This window comes from Enoplosus armatus, chromosome 3 (assembly GCF_043641665.1).
Source record: "Enoplosus armatus isolate fEnoArm2 chromosome 3, fEnoArm2.hap1, whole genome shotgun sequence".
Lineage (NCBI taxonomy): Eukaryota > Metazoa > Chordata > Actinopteri > Centrarchiformes > Enoplosidae > Enoplosus > Enoplosus armatus.
In genome coordinates this window covers 15,576,460-15,595,910 of record NC_092182.1, presented here as the reverse complement: position 1 = coordinate 15,595,910, position 19,451 = coordinate 15,576,460, and the positions used below count along the sequence as shown (strand labels likewise).

At 38.7% G+C, this 19,451-nt stretch overlaps 1 protein-coding gene across 1 annotated transcript in view; it reads left to right on the top strand.

Moving 5' to 3' along the window:
• Positions 1-19,451, top strand: part of LOC139282418 (testis-expressed protein 264) — a 30,016-nt gene that overhangs the window by 6,659 nt on the left and 3,906 nt on the right. Inside the window, exon 3 of the mRNA XM_070902120.1 lies at positions 16,721-16,886. Coding sequence (XP_070758221.1) covers positions 16,721-16,886 — 166 coding nt within the window. The remainder of the gene's footprint in view (positions 1-16,720; positions 16,887-19,451) is intronic.

Genomic DNA, 19,451 nt, shown 5'->3' with positions numbered 1-19,451 from the left:
GCTTGAGTCAGCACACAAAGCGCCATTAAAACACTAATAGAACACAGTTTATAGATATAGATAGTGGGCTTTCAGTGTTTCTATTTTGACTCAAATCACGGCCATCTGTAAAATATTTTGAAAAATGATTTCTGAATGATATTTGATATTCAAAATGGGACTAGGTGCAACAAATAACCATTATAAGCCACCACTTGTATGCTTATTTTAGTGGTAGGAAAACAAGAAAGGAAATGTGCGATGTGAAATGTGTGTGTGTGATAGAATGAATCATTGCTAACTCTAAGGTAGGCCTGCGTGAAGCGGTAGCAAGTAAATGATCAATATCCAACTCCATCATCGTCACATGCACATCATGAGTCACACTGTGTGTTCTCAGGCAGCACAAAGTTAAAATGCATTTTGTGAAAAGCTGAGCACGTCAACTCTTTTCTTTACACTTCCTTAAGCCTTCTTTGCGGCTTCCCCTGGAGGGCCGGGAGGTGTGTGTTAGGTGGTGCAGCAGGAAAAGATTTATGGTCGTAAAGGAGATGGAGACGTGGAGCGAACTTGGAAGACAAAGGAGAAGCAAGAAAGAGAACAATTTGAGCTCCTTTTAGCACTTTGTGATGAATGATCTCATTGAGTGAGTCATTGTGATGAGCAGAGAGTTTTGTGGATACGGTTTAATTATGCAGCGTGCTAAAACAGGTGGCAACACCACAGGTTGTCTCAATCACTCTGCTTCTGCTGGAGGAACATGTTTGTGTGTCCTCTCTGGCTGACTCTACCATCTGCTTGGACGCTGTTTAAATCTGGCTCCGCTCCAGTGTCACTTAGCCTGTCTGAGAGGTCAGCTTACACAGCCACCAGACTGGACATCAGTCTCCACTTAGTGGTAGTTGTATAGCTCCACATAATGGGAAGCACTATTGCATTTTATAACATCTAAAAAAAACTCTGTAACACAAATAGATACTTGTTGAATCACATAGACTACAGCCCTGTTGATCTACATGGCGTGGACTAAATATTAGAAACACCTCTCAGTGCAATGTGATACATTTCAACAGCACCACAAACGTTTAATCAGCACCTCTCTAAAACAGTTCCTTCAAAACAGAACTTTATAACCATCATTAAGGAAGAATTTGCTGCAGGCTGTTGTGTTAGAGTGCCTTAGTTTTAGCTAGATCTACAGAATAAACTCCATAAACTGAGCATATGGACTAAATGTGTATAATTGCAGTAACCAATATTGGTTCTGCCTATAATGTCTCATGTGGGTGGCTTTCTGTGCTCATCCATTAATGCCCCTCCAGCTATTATTGATATGCAACAACTGAAAAAAATCCTAGGCATAAACTCTCATGTCCATATCGAGCTGTTCTGCAAGAAGGCAGGCTTAGAACTCAGTATATATAAGATTATATAGAAGTTGTCTGTTTGTTGGTAGGATACCTCTAAAATGTGAACTTATTTTCAATAGGGGATAGTTAGGACTTGGACCAAGGGAAAAAAGGATTTAGGGAGTTCTGAATCTGGGATTTCTGCCATTAGACAACACACAAGGTTGGATTCTTGGTCGGTGCTGGTGGAGTTTGCAGCTGTTTCTTTCTTTTCTGACTCCACAGTACATTTACGTGGTATTGCACTGTGCTATTTTGTTATTAAAAGAGAACCATGTAGTTATTTAAATACAGCTGTGCGATCTTTACTATCAGTTCAACAGGGATGACGTTATGCCCCCTGTGGTCTCGAACCACACTGTGGAACAAACAATTTCGTTTGTAACATTCACAGTAAAATTCAGCTCTTTCGTCTTGCGATATCCAATACCATGTTACCTCCTGGGGAGTGATTCTCTTGCACCACAGCATTCATCTAGAATGCACCTTTACACAGATTACCTGGCCTTCTCTGAGAAGCAGCATTATCCTATAAAGACAACATATTGTCAAACAAATCCAGGCATTTTCCAGCCATCAAACCGACTGAACTGACTGTCCATTTTAAAATTGATAGAGCATTTAATAGAGCATTTAATACAGCCACATGTGTTACCTGAACCACAAGAAAATATCCACATTTCATGCTTCCTCATATCTTTTCCAACCAGCATACATGGAAAACTAACCAACACTATATCTGAAATGAAAATACAAATGCAAAACTAGAAAAGGCCAAATTTTCTGAAGAAAATAAACGGGGGTCCTCAGCTGAAGATTTGTTAAAACATTTGAACCACTACAAGTGTCTTAACATGTTGAGTCTTTGGAGCCTTGGAAACGTCTCTGTATAGTAACTGCTAAACATGAAGGAGTTGAAGTGTCAGCTGAAGTGTCAGTTAATTGTTAGCTGGAAATGTCAGGTCAGTGGAAATTGAAATGTAAGCATGAAAATTAGTTTAAGTGTTGGTTAATGTTATAGGACTGAAAGGAGTTCAGGTTTGTGTCTTTGAACCTGCCGAAATTACACGTTTGTGCTGAAAGCAGTTGAAGAGTCAATTAAACTAAAATTATTGAAGCATCAGTTAAAGAGACAGACCTTAAATGATTTTAACCACATTCTAAATCTATTTGTAAGGCAAATGCCCTGTAAACATTATGAACAAATTATGAAACACAACAATATTTGACTTTATTATAAATAGTTTATTCGTGTTTAAAATCCAACAGCAATATTTAAATTAAAATATGGCTCAGTTCCTAACAGCACAAACTGTTCTAAATGGGTTTCTTTGAGTGAATAAAGGATGCTGTTGATGGCTGACACTTGGAATATCCCTCGTGGTGAGACCTTTTCAAACAAGCTCATCAGCATTTAGCATGCCTGGCTTGTCATGGCAGAATGATTTCTGTCTGTCAGACACTTTGAGTCGCTGCCCCATGGTCGGCCCTGATATTTGCCTAGTCAGACCATCGATCTGCCCCAGTGTTTTTCTTCAGTGGTGGGCTCACAGACGCCTTGGCATCTTGAGATTTGATTCGAGCACGGTGGCCAGGCCTTCAGACTGGATTGGGGACTGGGGTTGGAGGATGATATTGCTGACATTCACAGAGATCTAAAGGTTTGTGAAAGGCAGACGATGGAACATTTGTTCGCTTGAGGGCACTGAAGTTTCTTGCCAGCGCAGAGGTTCTGGGCTGAATATAAAGCAAGTTTTCCTTTGTTCCTTAGAAATGTCCTTTTTTAAGCAACTGACACACATGGTAAAGTGATCATAAAGTTTTCCTCAGCACGATGGAGAATGAAGCATCATTTTTGGGACATAAGGTGCTGCCTCTCTCAATTCATATTAGTGTCGTCTACATGGGCCAGAGTAACGCAAAGCAGTGCACAGATGCTAGTCCGCGGGGCCTGTTAAACATGCAGACTTTTAGCTAACGGTGATGTAAATTCAGAAAGGTCAGAAAAGGTTGTGGGGTTGATATGCTGGACAAAGAAAGGGAGGCAGTGTCATATGCTGGAAGATTTAGAAGGGAAGCCTGGTTTAATTGTAATTCTGGGGGTTTATACATTTTGACATATTCATATCAAGACGAAAGAGGACCTATGCATTCAAACAGAATGTATTCCCATTGGTAGGGTTAGGCTTTGTAGGGAGAAAGTGAAGTTAAATTCAAAACACCTTAGGATGCTGAATGCAGAACTTTAGTTGTATTCAAGTATTCAGAACATATTTTTTCTTCGTCTGTTTCAGTGGACACTAAAGAGGTGCATGGATCAAGACATGTGGTTGATGATGATTTATTAGAAAACTGTCAACTCTTATAAAGTCTTAAATGTCCATCTAAAAAATTCTTCTATGAGCTTCTTGTAGTGTTCTGTCAGACAGGAACATTTGAAAATGTCCAATATGTGTATGTATACGTCTTGTTTACATTTAGTCAAAAAACGTTCTGTTGCCACGTAATGTGGCATCTTTCTTTCTCTGACCAGATTTCTCTTCATTTGAACCCACTGAAGCCCAACTTTTCCAATTACTTGCATATGCACATATGCATAAATTAAAATGCAAATAAAAGATATTTCATACAGAATTCAACGTGCTTCAAATGTGGAATTCATGTCTAAACATTTGAAAAAACAATTCATATTAATAATAAACAGAAATATTATAATAATGTGATTCACACACCTATGCAATGATAAACTCTACCGTCTCTATTTACTACTACTACTGATGATGATGATGATGATGATGATGATGATGATGATGACGAATAACGGTTTTCACTCATTAGACCCAGTTTTGTTACATAGGATAAACATCAATTAGTTCTTACATAGAAATGTCGTCTTGAATAATGAATTAGATATCTATTACATAACAGAATTTACCCAATTTATACATTTTTGGTTCATGGTCAGTGAAGTTTGACATATCCAAATTATGACACAAATCCGTAAGATTCATCTGCCTGGAGTAAGAACTGTAGTTACATGTAAGGTACGTACTACTTGGGTATCATACCTTGATAATGTCTGTGTAAAGCTGACAGCTCTATCTCCAACATATTAAAACACACTGCTGTTTTCCTTTTTTTATTTGCTCAGTCATCTATAATTTCTATGCTGTATAACACCTGTTAAATGTCCCAGTTATTCTTCCTAATCATTTGTTGTAGGTCCCTCCTGATGTGATGTAATCACAAACGACAGGTGCTGTTTGATGCCTGTTGTTTGATAAAATTATGCAAACTAATTCAGAAGTATTAAAATGATAATAACCACTTAATTACTCTTTATGCAATAAAAATCTTGGGTGAATGTTTAAGTTTTTAATACATTTGCCAGGTTTAACATACATTCGTTTAGCAGGTGTTATTTTTTCAGATGATGAGAAAAATGTAGTTTTAATAAAATGTAATGAAATCAATTTTATCATCATATTTTATTTTGAACCAATTAATTATATGAATGTGAAACAATCTCACTGGGCCTCTTTTTATCAAGTATGTTGCATCACGATGCTGCGATCCAGCTCTTCCCACAGGATGCTCCGTGGAGTTTGCCTGTCAAATGTTCAAACATGACTTTCATCCTCCAGCAGCTGGGAATCTACTGTTGGTGTTAAATGTCACATCTACATATGATTGATCTGATTTAAACTTTATCCTCTGTTGCACTGTCGCTCTGAATCAAGATCAGGCAGTAGGGTGTGATTACAATGTAAGAAGGGTAGTTATTTTTAGATATGTGAAAATGTGTTTTGTGCCAGTGGCCATCTTATCAATCACTTAGGATGTGATGATTAAGCAAATACTTTATTGTATGCTGTCTCCTTTGATGTTATTAATGTTATTAGTCTGTGATTGTTTTAAATTAGCTCCCTGGTTTGTCCTGTAGTCTGCAGTGCTGATACAGTGAGATATGTTAAAGAAAATAACTGTAGGCCTGTAAATAACAACTATTGTGGCTGTAAGTCTTTTTACTCCCTCAAAATGAGACACAGAATACTTAAAGCACATATGGCGCTGTCTCATTAGCTGCTGGCTGCAGTAGGACTACCATAACCATAATCCCTCAGGAATCACACCAGTAAAACGTTTGGATTTTTAGAACTTTATGGTGGGAATAAAAATAGAAATGTACCTGGAAATACTTTGAAATCACCCTGTAGTGTTAAACCTGCTGCTGACATATTTGTGATCGGATGATTTACCAAAGCAAAGTCCAAAAGTCTTTTTCAAATTGTGGACGTTTCAGCTCTATTAGGACTACATATTGCATTCATAAAACTTTCCAACATCTGGTCAGTTTTTATATCTGTGAGGTGTTTGTGGTATACAGAAGAAAATAACACACACACGCTCATTTCCTTATGTCGGCTGAAGTATTCCAACAATTTGGTCTTGTCTTTTGTTGAGATAGACATGCAAATTAAATGAATTTGCTCCAGTGTCCTCTTGGGGGATTTTCTGAAAAGCAATCCAAGAGGCAATTTTGAACCATTCAAGTATGAGTCCGACAACAGGGTGGGGGCACCTAACCGAGGTGCAGAGGTTTGGGACCTCAGCAAGCGAACTAAAGAAAATGGGAAAGATAAAAAAAAAAAAAAAAAAGAGGCTTAGGATTTAACTGCTTTATTCAGCTCAGTGACTTTCAAACAGTCCTTGTTCATTTGTCAGGGCTGAATAAGTCCGTGTAAAGAGTGTTGTTGCTTGAGTGACACCTGGATTGTTCGTACTGGCAGCGACTACTGTCACTCATTATGCCCTTATCCCCTTTGAACCGCTTTTTTCCCCCTCAGGGCTTTGAAATGAAATGTAGACTGTTCCGTCATCCCATCCTCTACGTGAGGCAATAAGACTCTTAGAAAATGTCTGAAAAGACTGTAGTACTATTGAGGAATCGCTATTGTAGGTCTGCGAAACAGAAAAAGAGAAGAAGTACAGCATGAATATGAGGGTTTCATTGGGTATGTTTAGACAAGTAAAGGAAAAGAAATGAAGGGAAAGTAAATCGCTAGCGAGAGGAGGGTCGCACGGCTCTGATGGAGTGGTATCCTACATAATCTTACAGATTACTGTCATTAACACACAGACTACAGGAAGCGGTCAGATGTCACTGTCCCCTCAATTACACGTTCTGTTGCCACTGAGTGCTACTGTTGGCTTTGCAGTGCCCCTTGATTCACACACTTAAGTTGTATAACAGAGGAACCTAACAAAAGAGCTGACACACTGTCAGCAAATGGCAATTTCAACCCAAAGGTCACTGTTTCAGTTTTTCTGACTTCTAAAATCCTGAAGGCGGAACTCCACTTGAGGAGCACTGCTGCATATGTGAAAAGGGTTGTATAAAGCTGTCCATCGTGAGTCCATTGTTACAAGAGTGTAATTTTAGTCAGCGGAGTTTAGTACCAGTGTGGAAGTTTTGGCGACGGTTCAATTCCATTTTCCAATTTCTGTTTTTCTCAGTGTTCAGAAAAACTGCAATGTCCTTTGGGATAAGATAGAAGGCATGGTCTTATGGTCATGTTATCTGTAAGAGGGACAGTCTGTGCCCTGCAGCCCCTAAAAAGACTGCTGCTGTCATTATCAACCATCAGGTGAATATTACCTTTTACCTTATGCAGCCGAAGTTGGTAGTGTCCCCGCAGCATTTAGCACCAAAACATGTCTTGGTTCTCAATTCTGAAAAGGTGTTATTTTTCTGTTCTATTTACCACGTTTCTTCCTCTGTTGGAAGTATCATGTATTATGTATTATGTAATCTGCTGCATATGTCTTCCTCATATTCATTGACCCATGTCATCTGCAATCTGAACTCAAGCATGCCTCAGCAAATATGACCAGAATTACCCTAAAGTGACAACTGGACTAAATCAGAGATAATTCTATACTTTAACTATTTCTATTAGCACTTGGTCCTGTATATACAGGACGTATGTGTAGCTAAACAGGCACGGACAGTAAAGCTTGTTTGGTAATGTTTATTCACACACACACACACACAAGCTTGTAAATATTGCAAACATGTTGTGTCCTCTGCAGTGTGTGCACCATGAAAGCCTCGAACCTTTTGAACTTACTAGTTGTATTTTGTTGATGTGTCTTTCAAATAGCTGTGACACCAAACATCTTCAGTAAAGCAAACTTGCTCAACCTCCTGCGGCAACACAGATTAGATGAGTTTTGTAAAGAAGAAAAAACTCACAAACAATTCTACCACTTTCCAAGTGCTAAAGTCATATAATATGTTGTATAATCTGCAATGTAATGATAACAGGACAAACTTGCCCTTATAAAACATAGGCTGCGGTTTTCTTGGTATTCATTTAGTGTCCATTTTGTGAAAATGTTGCTAAAAGAGGGAACACACAAGAATCAAGAATTAAAAAACGCCTTTTTACCTTGGAAAATGACAAGATGATCAAGGCCTGCATCATAAACAACATTATACTGTAACTGACATTATCCAGCTAACTCATCAGATGCCAGACTCTATCATCCTGGATTAAAGTGTCTTAATACTTACATTAACATGGAGACACGTAGCCTCTACACTCTCTGAGACAGCAGATGAGTTCTTGTTCTTTTAATTTACCTTTGTTTTAGGAAAGGTGTTCCCCTTTTATTATCTTTCCTTTATTATCAATAATAATTATTATATTTACATGACTTTTCAAATGTAACTTCTACCTTTACCCCATGCTTTCACTGGCTATTGGAAGCAAATACGAAGTTTTTGGTGTTGCAGATCAATTTTTCAAATCAATTGGTGCAGTTACTTTATTCTCTTGTACGCCATCAAATGATCTGTGATTGATTGTGGGGGGGGGGGGGGGGGGGGGGGGTTGTTAAAGTTGGGAGCTTGTTGTGTGTCGCTGGTGTATTTTGTCTATCTGTATTATGTTTTGTTGTGCTGATTGTTGTTGAATAGAAATAGCTTGAGTGGTGGGTTTAGAGTTGCTATTTTCTTGCTCATCAGGAAATGGTAAATTATACTTAATATATCTAAAAACCGCCCTGTTTACAGATTATATGAATCCAGTTCAATGGTTGGGAGCACTTATCTGCCACTTTGTTCCATCAGCAGTCCTCTTCACTGCTGACAGCGGTGTTCAGTTCCTTTTGCTTTTCTCCTCAGGAGACGAGGGGCCATTGTTGAGGCAGAGGTTGTTATTTGTATCCGTCTCAGACTGATCATTTGTCGGCTGTTTTCCTCTGAAAAAAAAGTCTCTGTTTTCCCCTTCAATCGCCCCATGGTCAGCAGCTATTCACTTTTCTCCGTCAATTTCTCACTGTCTTTGTTTCATCCAGGCTCACTCTTTTTTTCTCTAAGGTACAGGAGGTGCAAAGCCCCCTGGGTTATTAATGGTCCCTCTGAACTTGCTTCTTTTAGACACAGTCAAATGCTGGAAAATGTTAATAGTTTTGATTTATTCCCTTTGGAACCTCTGTAACATATTATTCTCACCACATGCATGAACTCTACGGCAGATAACTCAATGTTGGTCTGTACAGTTGAAGCCCACCTGAGAATCAATTAGGATTGTTGTTTATTATGAGTATTGCTAAAATTCTGGGGTTTGATTTGATTCTTTTAAAAATGATGCAAGTTTGATATTATCTCAACTATAATTCCAATGAGATGAGACCCTCATTACATTTATGTTGCTTTGTGATTCTGCATGAGAAGCATTTCTTCCAACCACTCAGCCTGATCCACGGCTCTTCATTCCTCCCTGTGTTACTGCTGCACACAGTGTCTGGCCTGGTTAGCATGGCGGTTAAGGTGTTATCACCATTATCTGTAGAAGGGCATCGTTCTGTGGCAACCCAGGCATGTTTTCTGACTGCCTGTCTGCTGCTGTGGAGAAAGCTGAAAGTTGAAGTTGTCATTTCGAGCTTGGGAGCTGTGTATAATTGATAGATAAATATATAATGAAGATACCATAACACTTTTGTGATGCACAGGATCTGACATTCTGTTGATTTGTCCCATTGATGGTGATTCTGCGAAAACCTTGTTTTCTTATCATAAGGCATTATTTTGGGGGAATTGTGCTCAGGAGAACAGGTTCATCAGGGTCTCTCTGTTATTTGGTCTTAGGACTAAACCGAGCCACCAGATAATGGGAGGGATTCATGAAAATTTGAAGTGGATTTGATTCATAAAGAGTCACCTGAGAAAAGCATATCTTATTTCTTTGTGTGTTGGGAGTTAATGGCTCCTCTACAGAACCACCTCTGGTAGCTTGTGCCTACAGTAGAGGCTTTATTTGTGTGAGGCTTGACTTTGTTTTCTCTGCTTCTACAGTACCAGCACTATTTTCCTTATCGAAATCACTCCTCTGGTGCCCAAATGTATTCACTATATTTTCCGTCCCAGAGTGCCTCTTTGCGCGCTGGTAAAATATCCCTTCTTTGAGGCAGAGAGCTCTTTGGTGCTGTCTACCCCACCAACACTTCCAGCTCCACACTGGAGAGACATTTACTCTTCTTTTGTATATCAGTGAATTGCTGCTCATTAGGGAAATTAGTAAAACAGTAAAACAGATTCGTAAAATGTGCACTTACTAACATTCCTTGACAACAAGACTCACAATTTATCACTTAAAAATGTAATTCTTAAGAGGGAAAAAACTGGAAAAGTAAATAAATAAACAAAAAAACAATAAGGGAAACAAATCGCTCGACCTCACTGCTGGTCAAATACATGGCTTTGCTAATTTGCAGTATCATTTTTTGGATATTAATAGTATTGGCTCATAAGGTCTGTTTTATTTCTTCCAGTTTACTCAGAATTCCTCGATCACATAAAAACATGCAACTATTTCATCTTTTTTTGTCATATCAGAAAAGACCGGTAGTGTTGTTTAAATGGAATGAAATGAATCATTTCAGTTTCAGTATTTGCTCCTACAGCAACTGATATCATCAAGATTTACACATTGCTCTCTATAAGGCTAATCGCTACCGAAATATACTGAAATATTTTGGTAAAATGACACCATCGATGATGATGACTGCTCTGTACAGTTGCATAAGAGTCTTCATCTCTTCAGCGGGTGCCTCAGTGGGTTGGGCTACATTACACCATGAGTGATGTGAAGGAGACTGTGTTGGTGTGGTGCATTGTGAAAGAGACTTGGAGGACTTGGGGCTACCACAGTGATGCCAAAATGTCTTCATGGACCTCTGGCATTAAAGTGTCTGTGCCCTGTTTTAATCTTAATCTTTCACATGTCGCACTGACAGTAACTGCAGTTGCTTTTGTATTACACCTGAATTTGGAGCAACATGTATCTTTACACGTGCAAGTTGTTTTGAGATGTTGTTACTGTAAAGCTTCATTATATCAGTAACATGGTAAATATACAGTATAATACCTCTTTGTAGAAATGTAATAAACATACTAACAATAGACATAAACAATTAAAAATTCAAACACATGAAGAAACATACAAGAAATATCAAACCTATCCCAATATTTTGTCTTTGACATAAACAAAGTTTAATTATTATACTCTTGTACTTGGGAACACAAGTCATATTTGCATGGGTTATAATCATAATTATAGAAAATCATATACTGTACATCTGTGTTTTAAGCTGGTATCTGGTTTATTGTGTTAGTGTAAGTGTCTTTATCTGGTAATATCTAAAGATATTATTCTTCGACAATCTGTATTTCTCTTTGAGCTGTTTAAATGCACTATTGCACCTGTTAACACCTTAATTATTAATATAATTACAATCAAAATCACAGTAAGCATGCCCCGAGGAACAGACCAAGATTACATATCAATCTGTCAAAGCAGTTGCCCTCACATACTTTAGTCTGATTTCTTGATTTGATTAGAATTATAAACACAAAAAGCACTCCAGAAAAAGTCAAAAGTCCTTGTATTTATTTTATTTTTTTTGGCACTGGCAAGTTGTTTCCAAGGCTACCACACATCCACCCTCATGAAAACTATCAGGAATAAGGTTATAGTGTGCTTGTAAATATCTGTTATTAAATATCTATAATGTGACCAGTGCACTACACAACTACAGCAGCAAACAGTTGAATAAAATAAATATGTTGTTTGTAGAATTATATATGTATGTGCAGTGTTATATGATGAACTGGTGTGGAGCCTCCACGACTTTCCAGGAAAAAGGAACTTATCAAGCATAAGTGTAAAGCTGTGTTGTACCGGGGGGGGACCAGAAATCTTGTTTTAGAGCCCTAAAAATACCCTGTACAGTTTCATTTATTTATCCAAGGGCACATGTGATGTATTTGCACAGGGGTCCCGTGCAGATGTTGTTCCCCAGGCTAGTACCCTGGAAATAGAGGGCACAAGCACATCCCCTTCTTCATGTAGACTATCCTTCAGGATTCTGCAGAGTGGCTACAAATACACAGCTAGCATGAGAAAGTGCTTGCGAGGTGATTAAAGGGCTGTGTGTACGCACTTGATGTATGTGATGTTTTTGGTAATCCCCTACACTCAAAACTAATTTCATTCATTTTTAATCCTTTGTTGATGCAGATTTGCCTTCACAATGTTTCAGTATAACAAAGCACCATAATAACAAGGTTTATTTAACTGTGGCATGTGAATTAGCACAATAATTAAGCTTTCTATAACCCATTAATTGAGCTTCCATGGTGCCCTTTGAATGGTTGCTCATAAAACACCCCCTGCACAGGCTGATGTGTGCTTGAAAAGCATGTGAAGGGCAGCATCTACTCCTGAAGATGCTTCTGCTCTCTTCCATATTTGGGCTTTATTTTGAAACGCATAGATGGTGATGGTGAGAATCATCTCATGTACCCAGTTATGGTGTTTGTCAAGACTTGAAAACAAGCATACGGCAACATGAAGCAAAGATGGATATATCCAGGTCTGCCAAATTTGAAAACAATTTCATCAAAGTAAGGTGATGTTGTGGTCTGTTGGCCCTTGTAATTTCCCATGTCTATTCTCTTAATAATGGTACAATGTAATAATGTTTTCATGCCAGAGAAACAAAATAACAGATTTCTCTCTGTCCAAAAATGAAGGAGGGATGGAGAGAGGATATGAAGAAAAAAATGACCTTACTATGACCCTGTTACTCTGGACTGCCTCAAGTGTTGTCCTGGCTCCCGAGGCCCTGATACTGCAGGAGAGGAGAATGGAGAAAATCTAACAAAAATCAATAAGTACACTATCCACAGCCCCCTACCCAATTACAAAAGCCTACTGTGCATAGTTTGTCTCAGTGATTCCACTGCTGGTCTAATTATTTGTCTGTCCTCCATCCCAGGGCTTTGTTCTCTGATTATAAGACGCAGAGAAACTGACCTCACGTTGTTGTTTTACTCAACTAAGTAATAGGTATAGGTTCCATGTGTGGGTGCACAGATAATAAGGGTGTTCTCCGGTTTCACAATAAATAAATAAATAAAAAAAGAACTCAGGCCCTAATGGTGATGCCTGTGGCTTCTGGGCTGCTCTTCAGACACAATAGACAGTCCAAGTGCTGCCCTGCTGCTGGGATAGCCTCTGGTATTTTTGCATAGACATATTTTTTTATCTGCCTTTCTGTGCAGCAGAGGTATGATATTTGGGATATTTCTTAGCTAAAAGTGTATTGTTTATTGTACATGTAAATAAAATACTTAAAGTCTAAACAATGATTATTTTGGTATTAAACAGCTGCAGCTGTCAAGTTGCGGAAATTTAATGGAAAAAAAACTTTTTCATGGTTATGTCTTTATTTGTAGTTTAAGCTAAATGAAAGCCTCTTATTTTAGAGTACATTTGTTATTAACTTCCTGGAGAACTTCCAACTCACAAAGACATAAAAACAGCAAGTTATGTTTAGAGTCCTCTCGCTGAATATTTATCTGTTCAGAATGAATTAGCATTTAGCATTCCTTTGTTCTTCACTCACTTGTCTGGCCATCACTGTTGGTCTGAGTCAGAAGTACTCACCCCTCCACCTCCTGCCGAAGAGCAGTTTTACTTTATTTATTTGAAACTTTAATGTGGTAATGCGTCTTCTGCCTTCTGTTTTTACAAGGAAGTCGTTTGAATTAGATTCATTTTCAGTAGAAACTTTAAAATAATCAATTGCACAGATTATTCATTCAGCTGCTAGTTTTCTACAAGAAAATGTATTATATTATTTAAATTTGAAAAAGAAATTTCGCGAAACCTAGAATTATCTGTCACACAATGAAAAAGCAATTTAATGTGGCAGGGAAAGTAATCTAAGCTACACTGCATTGACAAAGAGAAGAGTATATGTTGGAAGAATTTGACCAACACCTTCATATCAAGTCACAATAGCACAAAACAAGGGTGGCTGAGCAGTTGGCCCTGATAAGTTGTTTCGTCCTACTTCCAGTTTTGTTCACATTTTTAGAAAGCCAGAATATGTTTTTAACCTGAAGTGTCTTTTGCCATCTTGAAGGACTCATTAGGTCATGTTTTTGTTCTGCACCTTCAGATAATTGCTGATGTCTATTGGGCCATTTTGCAGAACATGATGTACCTTAATTTCCGTTGTAAACACAATTTCCTCACAATGTTTCCAATTCCCACAATGTAAATAATGTCCCAGTGACATTAGACCCAGGCCAGGACCCCGTAAACACTGCGAAGCAAATCCAAAATTGTTGTTAAGAATGTCAGTGTAAAACTGGACATCGTATGTGAATCATCAGACCTAAATGTCACTAATTCTTCACAGGATGTTGTGAAGCAAACAGAAGCCCACTTTCTTTATCCCTTAATGAACTGTAGGTCGTCCTACTGAAAAGGATTTGTATGAAAGAAGTGGAAAAAAAGGACAGAAGCTGTTCAGAAAGCGAAAGGAAGAGTGGCTCCTCTCTCTGTTAACCGCTTTATATTAATTTTTGGTTAGTTGTTTCTATTATTGTCCTCTAAGGGTAATCATCATATGCCCCCCGGCATATGATGCTTTTGTGCTTGGATCTTTTAAGTGTGCCATTAGACTGTTGAGTCTACTCTTATTTGGTACATCTTGTCTGCAGTGCTATATTAGTGAGCTTCTCTCTGATCCTTCGTTGCAAAACTTTCAGCACCAACTAGCCAAATCAAATTTCTTGTGCATCCATTGTACTCTTTAAATTAAAGCAAAGATCATTCTGACAAATCATAATTTACCAGTGAAATATTAACGCTGAACCCCTCGATGTAGCTACTGTTCCGACAATGTGCCAGCACCATACTTTATTTTCTCATTTGATCATTTATTTAGTGTCTGAATTTCTAAACAAAACGTGTGTGTGTATATCTGCATGCATGCGTGCACATCAATATGCAATATGTAGCAGTCCATGTCTGACTCCAGCTGATGAGCCAAGCCAATGAGGATACACAGATGTTTCTGAAGGAAATATGCACCAATAATTGATGGTGCTGAAATCACTGAAACTGACAACGTTGTTCCCGCAGATGGCAGCGAGAGGAGCGTCACCGCTGTCATAATTGGGCTGAGAGACAGATGGTGAGAGAGATGATAGGCTAGAGTTTGATAAGAAGTCGGCTATCTCCTATAAAGTATCTTTCTTATGTGTGTCTGTTCAGTCTACAAGCCTGATTATCAGATCCTACGTGTGCAACGATCCTGTTGTTCCACTAAACAGTAACCTGTTTGTCACCACTTCCACTTTGATGGAAACTGGAATGTCAGCAAGGGGCACAGGGACTCCCAGGATCTGTCAAGAAACAATAATAATCTGAAACGTTTCAACTTATGGAGAGATGTCATGAATTTGGCATAGTGTAAGAAATGATTTATGGTCTAACATCTAATACAGTTTAATGTAGTTCAACTTGTGTGCTTCTTAGTGATGAAGCACAGGGTTTGGAGATGGGGAAGAGTGATAGGTGTGAATACAGAGGTCTTCATTACTATACAGTAATACCATGCTGTTATTCTCAGTTTAAAGGTCCCATATTGTAGAAAGTGAGATTTCCATGCCTGTCTTGATTATAAAGCAGGTCTAGGTGCTATATAGATACTGTGAAAGTATCAAAAAGCTCGACCTGCTCTGCTCAGGACTATTCTTCAAGTTTTTGAAGGTTGTTCAGTTTGTCTAAAACGGCTTGTTTCAGACAGAGGGTGAACTGAGGGGCTGCATAAAGGGCCAGTATAAGATAAATAAGGACTTTGTTGACCTGTGAATCATGCAAAGCTTCTCTAGTGGAGTCCCAGAATAAAAATATAGAGCTGAAATGAGCATGATATGAGACCTTTAATGTTTCCATGTCACACCCTCTTTTAATTAAAGCAATAGCCTAATTTTAAACTACGCTAAATAGTCTGTGTGTCATGACTCGCTTTGAGTCCTTTTCACCACAAGGAAATAATATTGCTTGTGGTTTAATTTAATGAAGAATATCACATCAAATCACATTCAAGATCTAGTTTATTTAATCGTTTAAATTGCATCAAACTGCAAACATATCTGTTACACTTGTAAAACGGACAAGTAGTGATGGAAACTGACATCACTTTTTCGCTGATTAAAACAAATGGTCTTTAAATAGTTAATCACATTGAGATACTGCACTGTAGCTGCAAATGTGTTCTAGTATTGCTCGACATTTAGCATGTGCCAAAAGGGTGAAAGCAACAGACATTGGCCATGCATGAGCAGAATAACAAAACATGGTGTATGAAAGGTTAATGAGCCCGGAGAAGTGGAGTGGTCTCTGTCATATGAGACCTCCACAAGTAACAGAAGAAGAACAGCAGTTTTAACAGACAGCAGCGCAATGTGTGGAGGCTGAGCATTCATTAAGACAGATTGTCGGGATCTTAAGGTGTTGTTGCATGTGGGGTGTGAAGACGGGAGGAAGAGGTTAGTTCAGGGGTGGAGCAGTGAGGTGCCCACATATTCACAAATCAAATCAATGACTTGAGGATTATTACAGGATTATTGGCGTGTATCCTGCTGTGGTGTTTCCTCTGTCCATTACATGTATGAATGTATTCAAACACAGAGCAAATGTTCCAGTGGTAGAAAGTGTTAATAGGACTCATTTTAACATGGGCAGTGATGAGTTAAATTATCACCGACAATTTTAAGATACACACTGTCTTCAGACATACTTTTTAATCAACAGTTTGTGACAGCAGGTAGATTTTTTTAACTGACTGAATTGTTCATTTAAATTACTACTAATTACTACATGGAAACACATATGTTAATGTTATTTATTGCATTTGTTGTAAATCAACTTGAATTGAACTTTCATTCTCACCACCTCCCACAGGAAAGGAGGCTGTGTGCACACCCGTTCATTGAGATCTACAGAGAGGGTCGGGTCCAGTTCATGGCCCCCCTGGCTCGGCAGGGAGATTTCTATGTGCCTGAAGTCCGGTGGGTAGAAAGGAGGCTGTCAGAACAAGAGGAGTTGCACAGTGACTCCGAAGTCTCAGGTACGTGTACTTCATGATGTTCTGCATAAGCAGAAATGAAGTAATGTAGTGTCCGTACATAACCAGTATGTTTGTCCGTCAACACCTATGAAGTACTCAAGTATTCAAGTATCGTACATGAGCAGACCAACACGATGTGAAATAATTTCTCCATCCTTATAAACATCTTCATAAAGGATATCTACAGTGCAACATTTATGCTTATTGGATTTTGTCTCACATGTAGGACATCCTGATTCAATCAGTCCTGATTTTCATTTCTTTAACAAAATGCCTAAAAACTGATAATGGTCAGTATAATCTATTTTTTAGTTACTGTATGTGGTGGGACTATACATGATCGAAAAACATCTGTCTGCTGATGTCACTCGGTTTCTGTTTTGAAACTTTTGAAACTTTTCTAACACACCTGCAACAGATTTTTTGGAACTTGGGGATCACCTAAACACTGACACTTTATCACCCGATAAAGTTGATATGGTGAAAATGTTAGCAAACAGTTCCCTATTTACACATGCAGCAGATTCAGAGCAACATTGGCATTGATTTGGAGTCATGTTTTTGGCCGCCTGACAAATTGAAGTCCAATATTCACTCTCTTTTTAGCTCTGTTGTTGGTCTCTACCAACGCCTGAGCAAAGTAGCTGGCTCTTTTGCTGCAAAATGATCCATTGTGTTCAGCAGTTAGTGCTAACTCTGTCAGTCTGTAGTGCTGAGCAGGTAGTGTACAGTTTTTAGAGCCTTTTCTCTGCTGGTGCAAGAAACAAAGTTGATTAGCGCAGAAAGAGTGAATCAAAACAGTATAGTAGCAGGCTGTAAAACCAAAACAATGAGCTGAAAGATACTAAAACTCTCAGTAGAGCTGAGGGGATCAACAGTCGGTGACAATTGTCTGCCCTTTTACATTACACTTAGTCATTTGACCCATTGTTCATATACAAATATTGATCAGTACTGCTGTAAGCACTTTAATAGCCACCAAGACATGTTTCAGAGAAGTGAAATTAGCAATTAATAACATAAGATTGTACATAAACAGTTAATGAAAGTAAAGTTTGGATTTTTCTCAGTCAGTTCAGGTCAGTCAGCTACTTTCTGATGGCCATTAGAAAACTGCACGTTAAAGCACTTGTGTTTTGGCTTTAGCATTCAGCCGTGGTAGGTGCCACTTGGGTGGGACCAAGTGGGATTTGGACCTTGTTTCTACTGCTGTTTTGTTTATGAGCAGCCCCGCAGAAGCAATATGTGATTGACACCTTCTTAGGTGTTAATGAAAAGCCCAGACACAACAGCCTCTGGTGAAAGTGTGCTGCCACTCACCAAGGGGCTGTCCACAGCCTCACGGACACCATATGGAAAACATGTTTTCGATGTAAAAGATGCAAAAGCACTTTAACACAATTCCAATTTATCCTCATGAGACATAAAAACAATTCCAATTTATCCTCATGAGACATAAAAGCTTGTGAAAGAATGTTTTCAAGAGTCAATGTTGGATGAAGCGAGATGAAGCAAGTCTAATCATGAGTTGACATGGAGTGTGAAAATAAGCCTATTTGATGATAACGGCTTCATAGCACCTAATTGCTACAGCTTTGTGGCAGAGGCCATATTGTTCAGTCCAGTTCAATTCAGTACAAGCTGACCTTATAATGAATCCAAATACAGCCTGGTTGACACTTAAAGGACACAAATGTAAAAAAATAACCACAAAAAAACAAAACAGAATTTCATGTAGAACCTGTAGCATGGGTTGTTTAGAAATACATGAGATATGATTGGAGCTAAAGCAATTATTAGATTGAAAATTAATCAGCAGTCATTTTAATTAATTAATTAATCGATTATTTGTTTAATTTATCAAGCAAAAATGCCAAATATTCTCTGGTTTCAGCTTCTCAAAAGTGCTGCTTTTGGATTTTGGACTGTTGGTCGGACAAAACAAGTCTGAAGACGTCCCATTGGGCTCTGGACTGTGATGGGCTTTATGTTTTGTATTTTCTGTCATTTTCTGAACTAAATGATCAGATTATAGTCCATCTGGATCTCCACTCTTTGCTACAAAGTGGAGTGAAACTGAGTGGGGTTGACAAATCCAGTGCTTTTTCATGTGTCATGGGTGCGGTGCAGAGTGGGAATGACATTTGGGTCCATGACTGTGAATGATAATGTGACAGGTAGCCATGCTCCTGTCACACTGGGATCAGCTCAGCCTGGTCAGTGGAGCATTCGGGACACTGGAGGCTTCTTTAGTCCATTGGCCCCCAACCCATTCATCCGCACCCCCCTACTCCCCCTTACCGACTCTGTCTCAGTGACTGGATGAACCCCCAGCCTCCTCACACATGGCTCCTCACTCTGTCAGACAGCAGTCTAGAAATCCCTGTCATTCTCGAACATAGTTCACTCTGTGGAACTACACTAGCGGCTTTGTCACCAGAGCCATTTTAAAGTCTTTAAGGGCAAGTCAACGTCAAATCTCGAGTCCAAATCATGTCACAAATCTTCCTCAGCACATTGCAAGTCTGTTGCAAGTCTTTTAGGTCTCTGAATGTTTACTATTAA